Raw genomic sequence first — 23484 nt, forward strand, 5'->3', positions numbered from 1 at the left:
GGGGGGGGGGGGGGGGAGACAGAGGGGTGATAATAGTCTGTAATTATAATACATACATCCTCATCATTATTAATGTATGACATAAAGTATCTTCCTCTTAGAGAGAGTGGATATTATGGTTCAATTGAGAGAGAGGGAGAGAGAGGGGACAAGGGGGGTGGTTACTAGAATCTGTTAGAGTCCCGAATGTATTGCTGAGTATGCATGAATATCGTTATGTTTTCCTGTTCCGAAAGAGATGTATCTCCAAATAGAAGTAGATTTAAATTAAGAGTCATGTATTCATATAGTTCACGATAAAGCTTAATTCTTTGTTCGTTATATATATCACAGGTAAAAAAGAAATGGTGTGTGTCTTCGTATAGGTCAACAGGACACATCTATCTAAAGTGCTTCTGATTGTTAGAACATCCTCTAGTTAGCAAATTCGAGTAAAATTATACAATGTAAACCTGTTCTATTCACCTTTACAATACGTACAGTTTGAATGGGGGAATCAATCAACTATTGGTGAACTGGCGTATTTCATATTTTACCATTTTACAAGAATGAGGGTTGATGATGGAAGGAGGAGACAGATGGTAACGTCGTGACAATCGTTGGACTTATATCAAACTAAGGATGATGTTTAATTGCATTAGAAAAAAAATGGTTAAAGTAGAATCCGAAACGCTAATTGATTTCAATAATGTTCAAGAGCGTTAATACAAAATGGAAATGTCGGAAACAAGGATGACAAGAAACACATCAACTTGAACAAAAGAATCAAAAGGAGAGACATCATGCATCCCAAAAGAAACTCTGGAAGCAAAAAGTCAGCAAAATAATCTCATTCGAAAGGAAAAAACACTACTTATTAATTAATTGCCCTTTTATCTAATTCCTACCTGTAAGAGGTTGATCTGGTCCTTTGCCTATTTATCTTATTCCTACCTTAGAGAGATTGATCTGGTTCTTTGCCTTTTTTCGTGAGAGGTTGATCTGGTCCTTTGCCTATTTATCTTATTTCTACCTTTGAGAGGTTGGTCTGGTCCTTTGCCTATTTATCTTATTCCTACCTTTGAGAGGTTGATCTGGTCCTTTGCCTATTTATCTTATTGCTACCTTTGAGAGGTTGATCTGGTCCTTTGCCTATTTATCTTATTCCTACCTGTGAGAGGTTGATCTGGTCCTTTGCCTATTTATCTTATTCCTACCTGTGAGAGGTTGATCTGGTCCTTTGCCTATTTATCTTATTCCTACCTGTGAGAGGTTGATCTGGTCCTTTGCCTATTTATCTTATTCCTACCTGTGAGAGGTTGATCTGGTCCTTTGCCTATTTATCTTATTCCTACCTGTGAGAGGTTGATCTGGTCCTTTGCCTATTTATCTTATTCCTACCTGTGAGAGGTTGATCTGGTCCTTTGCCTATTTATCTTATTCCTACCTGTGAGAGGTTGATCTGGTCCTTTGCCTATTTATCTTATTCCTACCTGTGAGAGGTTGATCTGGTCCTTTGCCTATTTATCTTATTCCTACCTGTGAGAGGTTGATCTGGTCCTTTGCCTATTTATCTTATTCCTACCTGTGAGAGGTTGATCTGGTCCTTTGCCTATTTATCTTATTCCTACCTGTGAGAGGTTGATCTGGTCCTTTGCCTATTTATCTTATTCCTACCTGTGAGAGGTTGATCTGGTCCTTTGCCTATTTATCTTATTCCTACCTGTGAGAGGTTGATCTGGTCCTTTGCCTATTTATCTTATTCCTACCTGTGAGAGGTTGATCTGGTCCTTTGCCTATTTATCTTATTCCTACCTGTGAGAGGTTGATCTGGTCCTTTGCCTATTTATCTTATTCCTACCTGTGAGAGGTTGATCTGGTCCTTTGCCTATTTATCTTATTCCTACCTGTGAGAGGTTGATCTGGTCCTTTGCCTATTTATCTTATTCCTACCTGTGAGAGGTTGATCTGGTCCTTTGCCTATTTATCTTATTCCTACCTGTGAGAGGTTGATCTGGTCCTTTGCCTATTTATCTTATTCCTACCTGTGAGAGGTTGATCTGGTCCTTTGCCTATTTATCTTATTCCTACCTGTGAGAGGTTGATCTGGTCCTTTGCCTATTTATCTTATTCCTACCTGTGAGAGGTTGATCTGGTCCTTTGCCTATTTATCTTATTCCTACCTGTGAGAGGTTGATCTGGTCCTTTGCCTATTTATCTTATTCCTACCTGTGAGAGGTTGATCTGGTCCTTTGCCTATTTATCTTATTCCTACCTGTGAGAGGTTGATCTGGTCCTTTGCCTATTTATCTTATTCCTACCTGTGAGAGGTTGATCTGGTCCTTTGCCTATTTATCTTATTCCTACCTGTGAGAGGTTGATCTGGTCCTTTGCCTATTTATCTTATTCCTACCTGTGAGAGGTTGATCTGGTCCTTTGCCTATTTATCTTATTCCTACCTGTGAGAGGTTGATCTGGTCCTTTGCCTATTTATCTTATTCCTACCTGTGAGAGGTTGATCTGGTCCTTTGCCTATTTATCTTATTCCTACCTGTGAGAGGTTGATCTGGTCCTTTGCCTATTTATCTTATTCCTACCTGTGAGAGGTTGATCTGGTCCTTTGCCTATTTATCTTATTCCTACCTGTGAGAGGTTGATCTGGTCCTTTGCCTATTTATCTTATTCCTACCTGTGAGAGGTTGATCTGGTCCTTTGCCTATTTATCTTATTCCTACCTGTGAGAGGTTGATCTGGTCCTTTGCCTATTTATCTTATTCCTACCTGTGAGAGGTTGATCTGGTCCTTTGCCTATTTATCTTATTCCTACCTGTGAGAGGTTGATCTGGTCCTTTGCCTATTTATCTTATTCCTACCTGTGAGAGGTTGATCTGGTCCTTTGCCTATTTATCTTATTCCTACCTGTGAGAGGTTGATCTGGTCCTTTGCCTATTTATCTTATTCCTACCTGTGAGAGGTTGATCTGGTCCTTTGCCTATTTATCTTATTCCTACCTGTGAGAGGTTGATCTGGTCCTTTGCCTATTTATCTTATTCCTACCTGTGAGAGGTTGATCTGGTCCTTTGCCTATTTATCTTATTCCTACCTGTGAGAGGTTGATCTGGTCCTTTGCCTATTTATCTTATTCCTACCTGTGAGAGGTTGATCTGGTCCTTTGCCTATTTATCTTATTCCTACCTGTGAGAGGTTGATCTGGTCCTTTGCCTATTTATCTTATTCCTACCTGTGAGAGGTTGATCTGGTCCTTTGCCTATTTATCTTATTCCTACCTGTGAGAGGTTGATCTGGTCCTTTGCCTATTTATCTTATTCCTACCTGTGAGAGGTTGATCTGGTCCTTTGCCTATTTATCTTATTCCTACCTGTGAGAGGTTGATCTGGTCCTTTGCCTATTTATCTTATTCCTACCTGTGAGAGGTTGATCTGGTCCTTTGCCTATTTATCTTATTCCTACCTGTGAGAGGTTGATCTGGTCCTTTGCCTATTTATCTTATTCCTACCTGTGAGAGGTTGATCTGGTCCTTTGCCTATTTATCTTATTCCTACCTGTGAGAGGTTGATCTGGTCCTTTGCCTATTTATCTTATTCCTACCTGTGAGAGGTTGATCTGGTCCTTTGCCTATTTATCTTATTCCTACCTGTGAGAGGTTGATCTGGTCCTTTGCCTATTTATCTTATTCCTACCTGTGAGAGGTTGATCTGGTCCTTTGCCTATTTATCTTATTCCTACCTGTGAGAGGTTGATCTGGTCCTTTGCCTATTTATCTTATTCCTACCTGTGAGAGGTTGATCTGGTCCTTTGCCTATTTATCTTATTCCTACCTGTGAGAGGTTGATCTGGTCCTTTGCCTATTTATCTTATTCCTACCTGTGAGAGGTTGATCTGGTCCTTTGCCTATTTATCTTATTCCTACCTGTGAGAGGTTGATCTGGTTCTTTGCCTATTTATCTTATTCCTATCTGTGAGAGGTTGATCTGGTCCTTTGCCTATTTATCTTATTCCTACCTGTGAGAGGTTGATCTGGTCCTTTGACTATTTATCTTATTCCTACCTGTGAGAGGTTGATCTGGTCCTTTGACTATTTATCTTATTCCTACCTGTGAGAGGTTGATCTGGCTCTTTGCCTATCTATCTTATTCCTACCTGTGAGAGGTTGATCTGGTTCTTTGACTATTTATCTTATTCCTACCTTTGAGACGTTGGTCTGGTTCTTTGCCTATTTATCTTATTCCCACCTGTGATAGGTTGATCTGGTTCTTTACCTATTTATCTAATTCCTATCTGTGAGAGGTTGATCTGGTCCTTTGACTATTTATCTTATTCCTACCTGTGAGAGGTTGATCTGGTCCTTTGACTATTTATCTTATTCCTACCTGTGATAGGTTGATCTGGTTCTTTGCCTATTTATCTCATTGTTACCTTTGAGAGGTTGATCTGGTCCTTTGCCTATCTATCTTATTCCTACCTGTGAGAGGTTGATCTGGCTCTTTGCCTATCTATCTTATTCCTACCTGTGAGAGGTTGATCTGGTCGTTTGACTATTTATCTTATTCCTACCTGTGATAGGTTGATCTGGTTCTTTGCCTATTTATCTTATTCCTTCCTGTGAGAGATTGATCTGGTTCTTTGCCTATCTATCTTATTCATAGATGTGAGAGGTTGATCTGCTTCTTTATATGATTTAGTAGGATGAATCGCGTTCGATAAGGGTAGTGTCCACATATGCTAGGCTTCCCACCAGCTGAGGGCTTTTGGAAATCGCTTGACTAGCTCCATTCTACCCCGACACTGGTTTGGAGATCACGTGAGTTTTAATAACGTGAGTCAGTCTTTGTCAACGTCTATCAGTGCTCACAAAGAAAACCATAAGTGCCTTTAAGGTTTTTTAAATTCTTTTATTGTGAAATGTTAAATAAATAACAAATATCACGTGATCTGGTTCCGATCACATCGTGACGTGTGCGTAGATATACAAAGCAATATATCACTGTACCGACACGTAGATATATAAAACAATATATCACTGTACCGACACGTAGATATATAAAACAATATATCACTGTACCGACACGTAGATATATAAAACACGATATCACTGTACCGACACATAGATATATAAAATACTATATCACTGTACCGACACGTAGCTATATATATAACAATATCAATGTACCGACACGAAAGTTCTCGTGTTGAAAAGTACAACTTGTCAAGGCAGAAGATCTCGCTTTCTACACAAACGTTCCGTTGTAACGATTTGTGATCCAGTTGATCTCCGTATTGATACAATTCATATCGAATGTCAACTGTATGTACATGATGTGTGACCCTGTGAGTTAATCTATAAACAATATGCTGTCCTGATATTGCTCACATCGCTGTTACCGGACGCTTCGCCAACCAGGCCTTAATCTTTGGTTGTGATTGGACCTTCTCATAGTTGGCCTTGACTTTTGGTGCCAAAGCCATAAACTTGTCGCCCTCTGTCTGTGATATACCAAAAAGAACGTCATATAATGCGATGTCGGCGACCGATATCTGTAAGATAAAACAGGCAGTCTTTATATAACACTGAGATTAACAAAGCATTGTAATTCTGTCATCAATTAAACATACTAATGGGCCAAATCTGCACAAAGCAATGCTGTATCGTTTATTTTATTAAGAAATGTTTTATTTTTTGAAAAATTTGTTTTAAATATTATGTAAATATTACAAAATTAATTGCTCCTCAGCTTGAGATACTGATACTTGACCTTCACTCGTTCCGTTCCTGGAGGCCTGGTACGGAATATTGTATAATGCACCGAGGGTTTGTTAACGAGATAAGTGTGCTTTAAATGGTTTATCGAAGTTACTCACCTTTTCCCCAATAATCCAACCAGATTTACCGATTTTGGTTTCTGTCATCTTCAGAAATTTAGGTAGAATTTCCCCTGCAAACTCCTTCGTGAGCTCGGCCTGGTCAGGGAAATGAAAGCATCATGTCCGTGAATGGATTAATTTAATAACCGCTACATGTTTATTAGACAATCTATGTAACATTTGCGACGGTAAAACTATGCGTATCATTGTAAATGACAATAAAAACAATGAAATAAAGAGTCAACATAAAGTTTAGAACTATTTGGAAGTGCATTAAATGTGAGGGGGGATAGCGGTACATCGACAGTTTTCAAAATACAAAATCATGTACACTGTCATGACAAACACGTACCTTTTTGGCTTCGTCTTTTTCAAATACCGGGGCGAATATTTTTGTCATAAAGTCTACAATGTTGCAGAGGTATTCGTCTATCATACAACTCTCCAGTTTATTCTTCCCATTCAATCCTGTTTCAATAATATCAGGTATGAGTATAACAATGAATTAAACATTTAAATAAATAAAACAAATATTTCATAATTAAGAAATTAATTTACAGACAAACACAAGGAATACATGACATTACTTTAGCGAACAACAATATACACGAGCATACTGATAAAACATAATGGTATGGGAATCACAGGTATAGTCTGTGATAATGGTGCGGGAATCACAGGTATAGTCTGTGATAATGGTACGGGAATTATAGGTATAGTCTGTGATAATGGTATGGGAATCACAGGTATAGTCTCTCTGTGATAATGGTACGGGAATCACATGTTTAGTTTCTCTGTGATAATGGTACGGGAATCACAGGTATAGTCTCTCTGTGATAATGTTACGGGAATCACATGTTTAGTTTCTCTGTGATAATGGTACGGGAATCAAAGGTATAGTCTCTCTGAGATAATGGTATGGGAATCACAGGTATAGTCTCTCTGTGATAATGGTACGGGAATTACAGGTTTGGTCTCTCTGTGATAATGGTACGGGAATCACAGGTAGAGTCTCTCTGTGATAATGGTACGGGAATCACAGGTATAGTCTCTCTGAGATAATGGTATGGGAATCACAGGTATAGTCTCTCTGTGATAATGGTACGGGAATTACAGGTTTAGTCTCTCTGTGATAATGGTATGGGAATCACAGGTCTAGTTTCTCAGTGATAATGGTAAGGGAATCACAGGTATAGTCTCTCTGTGATAATGGTACGGGAATCACAGGTAGAGTCTCTCTGTGATAATGGTACGGGAATCACAGGTAAAGTCTCTCTGTGATAATGGTACGGGAATCACAGGTATAGTCTCTCTGTGATAATCGTACGGGAATCACAGGTAGAGTCTCTCTGTGATAATGGTACGGGAATCACAGGTATAGTCTCTCTGTGATAATGGTACGGGAATCACAGGTATAGTCTGTGATATTGGTACGGGAATCACAGGTATAGTCTCTCTGTGATAATGGTACGGGAATCACAGGTATAGTCAGTTATAATGGTAAGGGAATCACAGGTAGAGTCTGTGATAATGGTACGGGAATCACAGGTATAGTCTCTCTGTGATAATGATACGGGAATCCCAGGTATAGTCTCTCTGTGATAATGGTAAGGGAATCACAGGTATAGTCAGTGATAATGGTAAGGGAATCACAGGTATAGTCTGTGATAATGGTACGGGAATCACAGGTATAGTCTCTCTGTGATAATGGTACTGGAATCACAGGTATAGACTACGATATTGGTACGGGAATCACAGACATCGGTCGTGGTTATTGTTTATGGAATTATATAATACACGTATGGAGCTTTATATCACGATAATTGCCCAGGACATGCACAGCTTTCAAACATAAAACAAGAAAAAGAGAAATTGATATATAAATGGTTTTCTTCATACATTTGTATGTGTATTGATTAACGTATTACACCTAGTAGTGAGTGTATTCTTACAGAGGGTCGAACGTCCGAGGAGGAATAATATTAAATTTTGTACTTCACTAAGTAGTTTTTGATTTACATAAACCTTCGAGATATGTCAATGTGTATAGACATTACATAACAACATTATTTTATCAGACTAAAATTTACAAGAAAATTTTCATTTCTTTCTATCCTATTTTATGATTGATACGGACAGTCCATGAATATGATTAAAACAATCTTGAACATTTTAGCGTATGCTTGAGCATACAAGCATGCATGTAGGCTTCGCCACTGTTTTAGATGATTTTTTTTTTATCAAAAAGAACCGAAACGATTCAGATATGTAACTTAAGATATCATTCGATAGATACCTCGTTACAGACAATTTACAAGCATATGGAGGGGAGAACGTTCTTACCGAACTCAGAAGCCAAATATCTTGCAATAGCCATACTCTGCCCGATCTGCTTCCCTTCAACATCCAAAAATGGCAAAGTTCCATTTGGGGTTTCTAAAAGGAGACAATCGAGGCGTGATAAATGATATGATTAATAATAAAAATGATAATAACAAAAACAAGAGCTGACGGTCGTTTTATACGTTTCTCTTCCCTTTTCAGTTCTCTTCAACATCGTAACTACCTTGAGACAGTTGGTACACAAAGCAGTTTTCATTTCATTCCAACAAATTTTATTGACATAGATTGAAGAGTCAGATGAATTGAATAACAGGAAAACCTATATAAATTATCTTCATGGGTGGCCAAACTGTTAAGACTCATATAATATTGTTAATTTATTAAGAAGTATCTATGAAATGAAAAATATCAACAAAGTAAAGGAATAAGCATTCCACCATTGTGATCGTGATTACAAGTCAACGATTTGTACCTCTTTTCGTTAATAACCAAGCTTTCGGATATGCAAAATATCAGTTTCGAATGTGTCTAATGATCATTTTGAATGTGTCTAACGCTCATTTAGACTTTGGCCGTAAAACAAATAATTTCCAAAGTGACACATCATCTGAAGTTTTGATGATGCATATGTGTTGCAAATGAACTAATCAAAATGGCTTTTTCATTTTTCGATTATTTGACCCCTGTGACCATGACAGAAGGTCAATGTCAGTTCTTTTAAGTTATTAGTGAAAACAAACATCCACGATAATTATATGGCGGGAAATGAAACTGTCAAAAGAAGAAAATCATCTCCATCTCCCCCCCTAATCCCTAATCCCCCCTACCCCCCNCCCCCTACCCCCGCCCCCACCCCGAAAGTTTTAAGTGTAACACAAAGTTGTTCAAACTTTTAAGTGAAGCACATACTTAGTGACCGTTGTTAACACATCTCAATACTACTAAACCCTGTAAGTTTAGACGGAAACACTGATCGCTGTAAGCTCTTTACTACGGAACGCTCTAAATATAATGCCTAGAAGAACATTATGAAAACAGTTTAAGTGTAATCTTATGCTGTTGAACATACTAGGTAACACTAACCCGAACATATTAGTAGTAGCAGTCATTTAAATGGACGTAATGCAGATGCTGAAATAACACAATTTAAATTAAATCTAGCTACATGTATAATGCATACATGCAGGAAAATTATTTAAACGAGATTTCGCTTCTATAATAACTGTGAATAAAGCATCGCCTAGATGGACGCTGACTATACTACAATACGTAATACTGACGTCAGTATAAGATGGACGACCTATGCTAGATAGATCGTAATTTACTGACCTTTTTTGAATTTTGGCCAATCTGCCTGTTCTATCCTGACGTCCTTGTATTCAATTCCAGCCTGAGCAAACAGCAATCTACAAAGCTCGCCACGTGCTCTTATATTGAAATAAGTAAGGGTATACTTTGACTTGGCGGCTGGCTTAGCTGCCGCTGCTCCTGTCTTCGTTACTACCTTAGGTGGCATATTGGAAAGATATGAATTTGATAAAAAAAATGTATCGATATGTACAAGATGTGCGTCCGATTAGGATGTAAAGTTAAATGTGTCAGCTACATACACCTGGGGAGCTTTTATACCCACCATTGCCTAACCTCGCTTTCAAACCCTTTGTTCATACAAACCGACAACCGGTGTTGTTGAATCGCCTTAACAACCACTCGATAATCAAACGATATGGTAACAACTAAACTGTCATTTCTTTCTTGGAAGGAATAGTCATCTTGAATACGCAAAACAAATTTATATATTGAAGTCTGAACACCCGAACTCTCTTTAATTGTACTGTGGTTGTGTGTGTGTATATATTTGTAATGATTACTTCTATGACGCGACCACACTCCGTAAAACTGTGCCGTACTAGTAGTATATTGATGACACTGTCGTACGTATTAAAATAATTATTAATCAAAACATAAACTAAAAAGTTTGATGTTTACTAGCAAGGGAATTTTGTCACTGTTAAATGTGTTAGGAGGGGATTAAATGATAAGAGAAATAAGTATGAAGGATTTCAATGTAAACATAAATGTTTTAGCTATCACACGGCTATCAATAAAAAAGCCTGCAAAACAGTTCCGAGGTCTTGATCTACAGGAAAGGTTTTGTTTATATTGCCAATATTAATTTTTCCCTCTTTCTACAGAAAGTACCTTATTGTACGAAAATGGCCACGTGGTGTAGTTAATATTGTCTTTGTTTGGATTCCTGCGTCTACAAAAGGATCAGATATGTGTTCGCTTTCCTCGTATTTCTAGTGATTATGTTAAGAAACAAGGTTTTGATTATTACGGTACAGCATCTGTGTCTTTGTTTGGCCTTCACCTTGTAGCTGGAATATCTTCTGGTTGACTTTATAGGAAATACTAAGTATACAGAATCTGTCGTAGTCAAAAGTTGTAAAGGTATAACACAATGAAGGGCTTCGTTTAAACCTTTAACTTTCCGCTGTATTCTACATAATATTCGGAACTCTGTGTCTAGACATCATTCTACATAATATTCGGAACACTCTAGACATGGTGTTTTCGTCGAATCCTACATGGACAAAAAAAGCCAATAACATTTCAAACAAGAATCAATAGGTGTTTTCATACCCACTTCTAGCTATTTTTATTTGTCCCTTTTACACTCTTTATTATAGGAGTAATATTAAGCATTAATACACTACTTTCATGACCGAATTGATGTTCGTTCTAACTTTAACAAAAACAACAAAAACAAAAATATCTTAAGTCGTGCACGATGCTATTTACATCTCCTGTCGCATAGACTTTGAGGGAATAAATGTAGGTAGCACACCCTTCGCTCGGATAACGATGTTGTGATCATAATAAACTGTTTATTATAGTTTACTTGCATATTGATTTAAAACGGTTTTATTTTTATCGATGCACACATACTGTCGCACTCTATTATTAGAAAATTAGAAATTTATATAGAAAACTCACAGATTTTACATTTCTAATTGTAATATGTAGACTATGTCATTACATGTGTTGTGATATATAATCCATTTAAGCATATGAACTCGTATTACAGTCTAAATATGAATATATTTGGTAGTACATATCGTTCTAATTCTTATTTTTCAATCTAGCTTTAAGCTTTAATGACACACATGATTGTATTATGACAGAATCAGCAAACCCCCGTGGTACACGTGTTACGGTGGTGACAGTACAGATATTCACCCCACAACACACTTGACACTCGTTGTATGCGTGGAAATAGTCTTTTATTTAACGCAGTACTTATTCGTGTCCCCTCTTGTGTGTATTATAAACTATATTTAAACTCCCACGAAAACATCGAAGGGAGCTACAAAGGCACACATCGCTAATTTCCCCAACAGTCTAGTTTCTCACCGACCTCCTCGTATGTCTACTATAATTTTACTATATGTACACTTGATACTCGTTTGTGTACAGGACAGCTCTCAGAATGTCCGCGATATTTACTTACTATATTCACAATTAGACATTAGAGTTAATATACCCACTCAAACTGATGATATATGCCTCGTAAGCAATAAATATACTGATTTGGAATATATGCTACGGATGTGTGAAGATTATAGTAAAAAATGGAGATTTTTGTTTTCTAACACCAAAAGTTAGATTATGTATTTGAATAAGAAAAAAAAAGTGAAATGTGCTACTAGTTTTTATACATATGATAATATTTTACCGGAAGTGGAAGATATTGTTCACGTTGGTATTATGTTATATAATAAATTCCAAACATATGAACGTACAATGCGTGCTTGTAGCAAATTAAAAAATGGTACAATGAGTTTAATTAAGAGTGGTGCACATCCTTTTGCGTTAAATCCAGTTACTGCCGGAAAACTTATCAAACAAGTTGTATATACGTCAGCACTATATGGTTGTGAACTATGGATTTTATCAAAGAAAGAGTTACTTTTGTTGGAAAGAGCGCAAAGATTTATTTTAAAATCAATTCAAGGTTTTAGCAACAGAACTCGTACTGATATGTGATATGGAATGATTGGATGGACATCCATAGAAAGCTATATAGATATAAGAAAATTGTCGTTTTTTGGAAGGTTGTGTTATTTAGACAAAAATACATTGCCATCACATATATTTTTAAGAAGACTATACGCATCAATGCTGAACAGATCTGGTGACCATTTTGGACTTTTAAATGATATTTTGAGAATTTTTAAAACGTACAATCTTTATAATATGTTGAACAAGTATATTCGAACGAGTTTATTCCCATTAAAACGGCAATGGAAAATAATTGTGAATAAATCTGTGTTGTTGAAAGAGGAACATGATTGGAAAGAACGAATGTCAAATGATAGTGATTTTAACAGATTTGTAATGGTTCATAATATATTGCAACCACATATACTATGGAAACTGGCAATGAAATTCCCGGAGTTTAAAGACTCCATATTATATGCTACGAAATTAATAGTAAACATTCGTACTGGTAAAGCCAAAGAGCTATGTCATAGATGTGGTATTATTTACCAAGATATATTAACTCATATCATATTAAAGTGTAGCTATACTGAACACCTAAAGGACAAGTTGTGGTGATCTATCGCAAACATTAGTGATACTGGTATTCTGCTGAGTGCGTACATACACTCTTTGACAGATCACGAATTAATTCACATTTTAATTGGGGGACAAATGACTTACGAATTAAATGTATTAGACATGAATGAATTTAGATTGAAAACGGTAGCAGCTGTCGAAAAGATGCACAAGTTATACTACCGGTAGTGTGTAGATATAATCTCACATCCTGATAAAGATTAATATAAATAAAATAAAAATAAAAAATAATATGAATGTTTCATATGATATGTATGTATTACCTCATCATATATACACTTATTAATGATATTTATTGAATGTATGACTTCAATGTAATTAAGTCTGTATATGTCATGTATGTTATTTGGTGCTTATGTGTATTCAATGTGATTTTTTGTTTTGTAACGTAAATATGTGCGCATTATTCTGTTTAAATGTAATCTTCAGATTGGAGGAAATAAAGAGAATGATAATCGTTCTAATTCTTATTTTTCAATCTAGCTTTAAGCTTTAATGACACACATGATTGTATTATGACAGAATCAGCAAACCCCCGTGGTACACGTGTTACGGTGGTGACAGTACAGATATTCACCCCACAACACACTTGACACTCGTTGTATGCGTGGAAAGAGTCTTTATTTAACGCAGTACTTATTCGTGTTCACTCTTGTGTGTATTATAAACTATATTTAAACTCCCACGAAAACATCGAAGGGAGCTACAAAGGCACACATCGCTAATTTCCCCAACAGTCTAGTTTCTCACCGACCTCCTCGTATGACCCCTGGGAGAGAGGTCTGGTAGTATACTATAATTTTACCATGTGTACACTTGGTACTCGTTTGTGTATAGTACAGCTCTAAGAATGTCCGCGATATTTACTTACTATATTTACAATCTATAAAACTGTTCTTACATGTCTCGACACATTTTAACGCGTGATCATTAATAATGGTCAATAGAAGGAGGTTTTATGTAAAAACTGCTTATGATGCATGAGCAGCATATAGAAATATTTTTCAAATTATTATTTCATTTCGTGTTCTTTTTTCTCAGAACACAAGCGATTATTAAAGGTGTCAGTAGTTTGAAACACTGGTACATCTAACCTCGCTTTTTTCGTCGTTGGGATTTATAAACTTTACTTCAAATTTTTTTTTAATCGGCAATTTAAAGCATATGCATCTTGCCTTTCCCGTTATTGGTTTCTAGGGGCAGAAGTACCACGCTTTTCCTGTCATTGGTTTTTAGAAACATATGTCGCCCCTAAGTCTTGCACATCTTTTTCCATCTGCGTCTTTTGAAGACTCTTTATTTAAGTTTGACCGTCGAAAATCGACTATTATCACAGAAATCATGGTATTTGGAGCAATCACTTGAATACCAAATCAACATTAGTTTGGAGAATGAGGGATGTTACTACCAAGAAAAGGAAAGCTAACATCTAGAAAATAAAATCAACAGGCTTATCGTACAGTTTAATGGTAGGACATGTCTGTTTGTCACGTTGTTAAAGATCGAAGTCAGTGGCTAGAAACGTTTGTAGTGTCCCACATTTCAAGCTATATAAGACACCGAATTGGCCAATAAAGTTTAAAAACAGCTTATCTTCGATTTCTGAAAGTGAAACTGAAGGACTAGTTTAGATTTCTGATACCAGTACCAATAAGGTTTACAAAATGATACCAGCCTAATATGGAAGAAAAATCCAAAGTTGCACGAATTATGACTAAAGCAATGTCTACAGTTTGCTTGGAAATCTTGCTACCTAACTCAACAAAAGAACGTTGACATAGTGTCTCACGTGGACTCAATCAATCTCACTGTTTACTCTTCATCATATGTCACGCTTCAAATAGTTTACAACCATTTATTTATATCGCCGTTCGGTTATCTATGAAAGAAACAAATCTCATAATAACAAAACAAATGCGTTTTGTTAGGTTTGTTTCAGTTGTTGTAGTGTGCAGAGTCGTACAGACCTAATGAAAGAAGAAATGTGTAAGAGGATAGGTTAATTAAAGAATATTTCGAAATACTTAGCCTCAATGGCGTATAATCTGCTGTATCACTGTCTATTCTATAACACTTCTAAAGTTTACCGCAGACGAACAACACTGAGCGGCCCCTTTCCCATCTCATACTGAAATAGATGGGGTGATATCATCATTGTTTGTCGGTCGCTGATCCTCTTAAGTGTCCTGTTTAGTTACCTTATCGATTGGAATGATACAGGATATTGGAAGAGGAGGCAATCATAGAGTTTACACTGTACCTGTTTTATACTACAGAAAAAGACCATGCTTACTCACGAATAAAATATTTCGCAATAACTGGCAGAGTCGATGTTTAGTTAGAAAATGAATTCACATAGACCGATACAAAAAGTAGATACAGATACTTTTTTAATATTTTAATTTCATTTTCTATTTTTTTTTTTTTAATTCGGGAGAATCAAAACAAAATGAAGACACCATATCCCTCGCAAAAAAAAAGGCCGGGAGGAATGCTCTGAAAGATTTGTGTTAAGTACAATACAAATTTAACACGTGTGAAGCCCATGGTCATGGTCCCTTTCATTTCCACGGCCATATCTATCGTAAATCAAAGGCAAACTGTAATAAAATGCAGGCAAGTTCTTAATCATGGTCACACAGAAATATAAAACAAAAGATAAGTATGTATAACAATACATGTATGTGACAGAAACCATAGTTGACTAATAAAAGAGCTAGCTAAAACTACAGCTGTCAAATACAATAGCTTCTACATTTTATAGCTAAACAACACCCATGACACTGACAATAGGTTATCAAAACTGACAACTGTAACTGCTGACAAATACCACAGCAGTGAAATGTCTAGCTGAGAAAAATATAGCAGACAAATAATCATGGCAAATGCCATAGTTGACAAATACCCCCCAACAAATAAACGTTACCGCTGACAAATTCCATTGTTGACAAATACCCCCCCAAAAAATAAACGTTACCGCTGACAAATTCCATTGTTAACGAATACCCCCCAAAAAACAATCGTTAACTTACCGCTGACAAATTCCATTGTTGACAAATCCCCCCCAAAAAATAAACGTTTCCGCTGACAAATTCCATTGTTGACAAATACCCCCAAAAAATAAACGGTGCCGCTGACAAAGTCCATCGCTGACAAAAATATTAACTGCGTAATAGTTTAGTATAAACCCACAGCAGAGTAATAGTTTAGAGTATTAACCCACAGCAGAGTAATAGGTTAGAGTATAAACCCACAGCAGAAAAATAGTTTAGAGTATAAACCCACAGCAGAGTAATAGTTTAGAGTATAAACCCACAGCAGAGTAATAGTTTAGAGTATAAACCCACAGCAGAGTAATAGTTTAGAGTATAAACCCACAGCAGAGTAATAGTTTAGAGTATAAACCCACAGCAGAGTAATAGTTTAGAGTATAAACCCACAGCAGAGTAATAGTTTAGAGTATAAACCCACAGCAGAGTAATAGTTTAGAGTATAAACCCACAGCAGAGTAATAGTTTAGAGTATAAACCCACAGCAGAGTAATAGTTTAGAGTATAAACCCACAGCAGAGTAATAGTTTAGAGTATAAACCCACAGCAGAGTAATAGTTTAGAGTATAAACCCACAGCAGAGTAATAGTTTAGAGTATAAACCCACAGCAGAGTAATAGTTTAGAGTATAAACCCACAGCAGAGTAATAGTTTAGAGTATAAACCCACAGCAGAGTAATAGTTTAGAGTATAAACCCACAGCAGAGTAATAGTTTAGAGTATAAACCCACAGCAGAGTAATAGTTTAGAGTATAAACCCACAGCAGAGTAATAGTTTAGAGTATAAACCCACAGCAGAGTAATAGTTTAGAGTATAAACCCACAGCAGAGTAATAGTTTAGAGTATAAACCCACAGCAGAGTAATAGTTTAGAGTATAAACCCACAGCAGAGTAATAGTTTAGAGTATAAACCCACAGCAGAGTAATAGTTTAGAGTATAAACCCACAGCAGAGTAATAGTTTAGAGTATAAACCCACAGCAGAGTAATAGTTTAGAGTATAAACCCACAGCAGAGTAATAGTTTAGAGTATAAACCCACAGCAGAGTAATAGTTTAGAGTATAAACCCACAGCAGAGTAATAGTTTAGAGTATAAACCCACAGCAGAGTAATAGTTTAGAGTATAAACCCACAGCAGAGTAATAGTTTAGAGTATAAACCCACAGCAGAGTAATAGTTTAGAGTATAAACCCACAGCAGAGTAATAGTTTAGAGTATAAACCCACAGCAGAGTAATAGTTTAGAGTATAAACCCACAGCAGAGTAATAGTTTAGAGTATAAACCCACAGCAGAGTAATAGTTTAGAGTATAAACCCACAGCAGAGTAATAGTTTAGAGTATAAACCCACAGCAGAGTAATAGTTTAGAGTATAAACCCACAGCAGAGTAATAGTTTAGAGTATAAACCCACAGCAGAGTAATAGTTTAGAGTATAAACCCACAGCAGAGTAATAGTTTAGAGTATAAACCCACAGCAGAGTAATAGTTTAGAGTATAAACCCACAGCAGAGTAATAGTTTAGAGTATAAACCCACAGCAGAGTAATAGTTTAGAGTATAAACCCACAGCAGAGTAATAGTTTAGAGTATAAACCCACAGCAGAGTAATAGTTTAGAGTATAAACCCACAGCAGAGTAATAGTTTAGAGTATAAACCCACAGCAGAGTAATAGTTTAGAGTATAAACCCACAGCAGAGTAATAGTTTAGAGTATAAACCCACAGCAGAGTAATAGTTTAGAGTATAAACCCACAGCAGAGTAATAGTTTAGAGTATAAACCCACAGCAGAGTAATAGTTTAGAGTATAAACCCACAGCAGAGTAATAGTTTAGAGTATAAACCCACAGCAGAGTAATAGTTTAGAGTATAAACCCACAGCAGAGTAATAGTTTAGAGTATAAACCCACAGCAGAGTAATAGTTTAGAGTATAAACCCACAGCAGAGTAATAGTTTAGAGTATAAACCCACAGCAGAGTAATAGTTTAGAGTATAAACCCACAGCAGAGTAATAGTTTAGAGTATAAACCCACAGCAGAGTAATAGTTTAGAGTATAAACCCACAGCAGAGTAATAGTTTAGAGTATAAACCCACAGCAGAGTAATAGTTTAGAGTATAAACCCACAGCAGAGTAATAGTTTAGAGTATAAACCCACAGCAGAGTAATAGTTTAGAGTATAAACCCACAGCAGAGTAATAGTTTAGAGTATAAACCCACAGCAGAGTAATAGGTTAGAGTATAAACCCACAGCAGAGTAATAGGTTAGAGTATAAACCCACAGCAGAGTAATAGTTTAGAGTATAAACCCACAGCAGAGTAATAGTTTAGAGTATATAAACCCACAGCAGAGTAATAGTTTAGAGTATAAACCCACAGCAGAGTAATAGTTTAGAGTATAAACCCACAGCAGAAAAATAGCTTTCGAATAGTTCTGGTTGGGACAATAACTTGTATACGTGGAGTACAGTCAGATGTTCTCAGAATGCCTAGACATCTATAAATGATACACAAATGGGTTATGCCACATGTAAGTTACGTACCGTTTCATACAAGGTGCCTCTTTATACTAAACATTTACCTATGATGTACGTTGTTTATTCATACAACACATTGTCATGGAACATTTTTAGCTGCGTTTTATCTACTAAATCAACGATTAAATAGATGACAAGTAATTTCTATGATAGTTATATGTTCTTTATCTGACTTTGCAATCATAGTTACGACAGCACCAACATGTACAAACTTCAAGTTTTCATAGAAAAATAGAATAACCTATTACAATGAAACAACAGTCACATTGAGCTATATGTTACACTGACAGCCATGGTATCAGTACACGTGGTGTATGATAATTTGTTATAAAAAAAGAAAAGAAAACAAAAGAATACCGAAGGATACAAAAACCTTAAGTCGAACTCAAAATCGATAAACTATCGCAAAATAGGAACAAAGCGAACCATTTTTTCCGGAATAGTAAGCGGGTTCTGCTACTAGATACGATCTAAGTAACGGTACATCATCCAATGGTCTCGGTAGTGACCACATCAGCACGATGTTTACGAATGATTACAATAAAATTATCGACCTTCATACATGTATCACATAGAGAAATAGCATTTTCCCTACGAGAACAGAAACTAAAAAATAAACGTGACGTGGAACTTTGCATTTTAATACTACATCAGTAGGAACAAGGACCATTCAATATTGTCTTAAATACAAGTTAATAGTAATTAAGACAAGTAAGCAATGCATGAATGCAACTGTAAGCAAAATCTGTATGAAGTAGGAGTTTGTTTAGCAGGCCCTTAGTCTGTTACACGGAACAGTATAGTATAATATATACGTGATAGTATAGTTCAACACATGCAACTGAACAATTTATTCAGCAAAAATCAGTTTGGATTTCTCCCCAGAAGATCAACAACACTTCAAATGTTAATCGTCCTAGATGAGTGGACTCATATGTTGGATACGGGAGGAGAAATTGATGTCATTTATATGGATTTTATGAAAGCTTTCGACAAGGTACCCCATCGCCGTCTAATACACAAGCTATATAATTATGGAATCAGCGCGAAAACTGTAAAATGGATAGAAAATTTTTTAAGTGATAGACATCAAAAAGTAGTGGTTAACGGATCTACATCCAAATTACAGAACGTCTTAAGCGGAATTCCTCAGGGGAGTGTTTTAGGACCAATACTATTTGTTATGTATATCAATGACATGCCCGAGAACACTGCGTCATCGTGCCCGCTATTCGCGGATGATACTAAATTATACCGCAAGATACGAACTGATGAGGATAAGGAAATTCTACAAGCAGATTTGAATAATCTTCAAAAATGGTCTGATGATTGGCTTTTGAAATTTCATCCGAATAAATGCAAGGTTCTTCAGGTTAAAGGATCACCAAACAATAATAGAACATACCGTCTCGCGAGCAAAACTGGAGAATTCGTACTTGACAAAATTAACAGTGAAAAAGATTTAGGAGTAACGGTGGATGCAAACCTGGACTTTCGGACCCACATTCAAAACTCAATAAATAAAGCTAATTCAGTACTCGGGATTATTAGAAGATCATTTACTTTTTTGGACGAATCGATTTTTAGACAGTTATTTAAGGCTCTGGTAAGACCGCATCTAGAATACGCAGCCAGTGCGTGGAGTCCGTATAAACTTAAAGATATCCAGATGATAGAGAATGTACAACGGAGAGCCACTAAGCTTCTTCATGGATTTAAAGAAATCTTCTACGAAGAACGTTTAGAAAAATTAAAACTACCGACACTAAAACACCGAAGGAATAGAGATGATTTGATTAACTTTTTCAAGATTGTGAAGAGGAAGTTTGATGAGAAAGTCACGTCAGACATATTTGTCTACGTTAATAACGAAAGAACACGAGGACATAAATTTAAGCTGTATAAACAACAATGAAGAACAGAGCTAAGGAAAAACTCGTTCACGTTTAGGGTAGTTGATATCTGGAACGGTCTACCGGAATCGGTTGTAAATGCAGAAACCACGAAGGACTTTGAGATCCTGTTGGATAACCATCTGAAGGACACTATTTACAATAATTACTGATAATGACTTTTAAAATAACTCTTTTGGGAAAGTTTATATATGTTAACCAGTGACAATATAATATTTTTATACTATGTTTTGTGATATGGACTTAGAGGCTTTCAGCCTGCGTCCATTAATTTTCAATTAAATCAATTAAATAATATATAAAAAAGGACACTCATTTTCTCTAAAAGTGAATTTATAAGACATGTTTCATTTTGTAAATTGGTCGGTGTATTTCCGAAGACGAAAACTGTGTTGTTAATTTCGAAACCGTTCCAATTATTCGATTACCATTCTATTTCGTGACCCAAAGAATTTCGTAATCAGCTTGTTTGGGCAGCGTGTCAGTATAGTTCATAAATACAAACAAAACATGAGTCAACTTTCATGACCAGTACCAACGATCCAGAAAGTCACCTCCAGAATGGACAGAGGCAAGTGTGACCCCGGAGTAGTGGTCTGTGTACCTAGGTTTGTCACGAGAATCAATGCTCAGCACTTAAAGTATGTAAATATTGCTCACAATGTAGACCTCGGTATTGCGTCCGAATCGTATAGCAAATCCATATTTCTATTTGTCAAGGTCAGCGCAATGGAGCGAGTGCGCACATGTATTGTTGATTGTTGTGAAGTCGAACAAAATGAATCCATTGCTTTGTTTTAAAACACGTTTTCTCTTGGTTGGATATTTGTCTTTGTAAGCTTGCCACCAGAACATAGTGTGATGTAATACAGATCTATCAATTGATCAAAGTAAGGCACATATACTAATGGTAGGTTGTATACTATACAAGTAAGTCAGGTAGTACACAGGTAGGCTTTGGTATATAAAGGAAGGTTATGTGTAAATGAAACTAAGGTATCACACATTATAAAATAAAGATACAAACGAATTAATTAGATCAATATCTTTAATAACGTTACCCTTAATAATGATTTTATAATCAACCCAGACTAATTACGGCGAGTGATTTAAGACTTGAGTTAAACACGTTACACATACACTGCTACTGTTATATACCAAGGGTAGAGCTTTACAAAACGAAAAATTAAAGTGTGAATTACGAGGAGATACTGTTGAACACATCCTATTTTAATGTAAAGGGAACCAGAACGTTTTACTTTATCATTGCCACTGTAACCACTGTTACCACTGTAACCACTGTAACCACTGTAACCACTGTTACCACTGTTACCACTGTAACGACTGTTACCACTGTAACTACTGTTACCACTGTTACTACTGTTACCACTGTTACCACTGTTACTATTGTTACCACTGTTTCCACTGTTTACCACTGTTTTCACTGTTACCACTGTTACCACTGTAACGACTGTTACCACTGTAACTACTGTTCCCACTGTTACTACTGTTACCACTGTTACCACTGTTACTACAGTGGTAACAGTAGTAACAGTGGTAACAATGATAACAGTGGTAACAGTGGTAACAGTGGTAACAGCGGTTACAGAGGTAACAGTAGTAACAGTGGTAACAGTAGTAACAGTGGTAACAATGGTAACAATTGTAACAATGGTAACAGTAGTAACAGTAGTAACAGCAGTAACAGTAGTTACAGTGGTAACAGTGGAAACAGTGGTGACAATGGTAACAATGGTAACAGTAGTAACAGTAGTAACAGCAGTAACAGTAGTTACAGTGGTAACAGTGGAAACAGTGGTGACAATGGTAACAATGGTAACAGTAGTAACAGTGGTAACAGTAGTAACAGTGGGAACAGTGGTAACAGTAGTAACAGTGGTAACAATGATAACAGTGGTAACAGTGGTAACAGTGGTTACAGTGGTTACCACTGTAACCACTGTAACCACTGTTACTACTGTTACCATTGTTACCACTGTAACTACTGTTACTACTGTTACTATTGTTACCATTGTTACCATTGTTACCACTGTTACTACTGTTACTACTGTTACCATTGTCACCATTGTTACCATTGTTACCACTGTTACTTCTGTTTCTACTGTTACCATTTTTACCATTGTTACCACTGTTACTACTGTTACCACTGTTACCATTGTTACCATTGTTACCACTGTTACTACTGTTACCACTCTTACTGCTGTTTCTAATGTTACTAATGTTACTAATGTTGCTACTGTAACCACTGTTACCACTGTTACCACTGTAACCACTGTTACCATTGTTACCACTGTAACCACTGTTACTGCTGTTACCATTGTTACCACTGTAACCACTGTTATCTCTGTTACCTCTGTTACCACTGTTAATACTGTAACTACTGTTACCATTGTTACCACTGTAACTACTGTTACTACTGATACTACTGTTACCACTGTTACCATTGTTACCACTGTTACTACTGTTACCAATGTTACCACTGTTACCACTGTTACCACTGTTACCATTGTTACCATTGTTACCACTGTTACTACTGTTACCACTCTTACTACTGTTTCTAATGTTACTAATGTTACTAATGTTACTACTGTAACCACTGTTACCACTGTTACCATTGTTACCACTGTTACCACTGTTACTACTGTTACCACTGTTACCACGGTTACTATTGTTACCACTGTTTCCACTGTTTACCACTGTTTTCACTGTTACCACTGTTACCACTGTAACCACTGTAACCACTGTTACCATTGTTACTACTGTTACCATTGGTTACCACTCTAACTACTGTTACTACTGTTACTACTGTTACCATTGTTACCATTGTTACCATTGTTACCACTGTTACTACTGTTACTACTGTTACCACTGTTACCACTGTTACTACTGTTACCACTGTTACCACTGCAACTTCTGTTACTACTGTTACTACTGTTACTACTGTTACTACTGTTACCATTGTTACCACTGTAACCACTGTTACTACTGTTACTACTGTTACCACTGTTACCATTGTTACCACTGTTACTACTGTTACCACTGTTACCATTGTTACCATTGTTACCACTGTTACTACTGTTACCACTGTTACCACTGTTACCACTGTTACCACTGT

At 36.5% G+C, this 23484-nt stretch overlaps 2 protein-coding genes across 2 annotated transcripts; both read right to left on the reverse strand.

Annotated features, from left to right (window-relative positions):
* Positions 1-4871: 4871 nt before the first annotated feature.
* On the reverse strand, positions 4872-9812 carry LOC110463331 (hematopoietic prostaglandin D synthase-like). Its single transcript, XM_021517836.1, has 5 exons — positions 9535-9812; positions 8206-8298; positions 6215-6330; positions 5860-5958; positions 4872-5535 (listed from the first exon to the last, which is right to left on the reverse strand). Exons 1-5 carry the CDS (start codon positions 9719-9721, stop codon positions 5368-5370), a joined length of 663 nt encoding a protein of 220 aa, XP_021373511.1. The 5' UTR covers positions 9722-9812; the 3' UTR covers positions 4872-5367.
* An 11058-nt stretch (positions 9813-20870) lies between these two features.
* On the reverse strand, positions 20871-23120 carry LOC110463323 (probable serine/threonine-protein kinase clkA). Its single transcript, XM_021517827.1, has 3 exons — positions 22298-23120; positions 21637-21879; positions 20871-20983 (listed from the first exon to the last, which is right to left on the reverse strand). The coding sequence occupies exons 1-3, from the start codon at positions 23118-23120 to the stop codon at positions 20871-20873; spliced, it is 1179 nt and encodes a 392-aa protein (XP_021373502.1).
* Positions 23121-23484: the final 364 nt, after the last annotated feature.

This window comes from Mizuhopecten yessoensis, unplaced genomic scaffold (assembly GCF_002113885.1).
Source record: "Mizuhopecten yessoensis strain PY_sf001 unplaced genomic scaffold, ASM211388v2 scaffold10889, whole genome shotgun sequence".
NCBI lineage: Eukaryota > Metazoa > Mollusca > Bivalvia > Pectinida > Pectinidae > Mizuhopecten > Mizuhopecten yessoensis.

Coding starts and splice junctions, on each gene's coding strand:
- LOC110463323 (XM_021517827.1), bottom strand. CDS start 23,120: ATGGTAACAGTGGTTACAGTGGTTACAGTGGTAACAGTGGTAACAGTG. Junction 21,880..22,297: donor TGGTTACAGTGGTTACAGTG/GTAACCACTGTA, acceptor TTACCACTGTAG/TAACAGTGGTAACAGTGGTA. Junction 20,984..21,636: donor TGGTTACAGTGGTTACAGTG/GTAACAGTGGTT, acceptor ACATACTTTAAG/TGCTGAGCATTGATTCTCGT.
- LOC110463331 (XM_021517836.1), bottom strand. CDS start 9,721: ATGCCACCTAAGGTAGTAACGAAGACAGGAGCAGCGGCAGCTAAGCCA. Junction 8,299..9,534: donor TTGGCCAAAATTCAAAAAAG/GTCAGTAAATTA, acceptor GTCTCCTTTTAG/AAACCCCAAATGGAACTTTG. Junction 6,331..8,205: donor ATATTTGGCTTCTGAGTTCG/GTAAGAACGTTC, acceptor TTATTGAAACAG/GATTGAATGGGAAGAATAAA.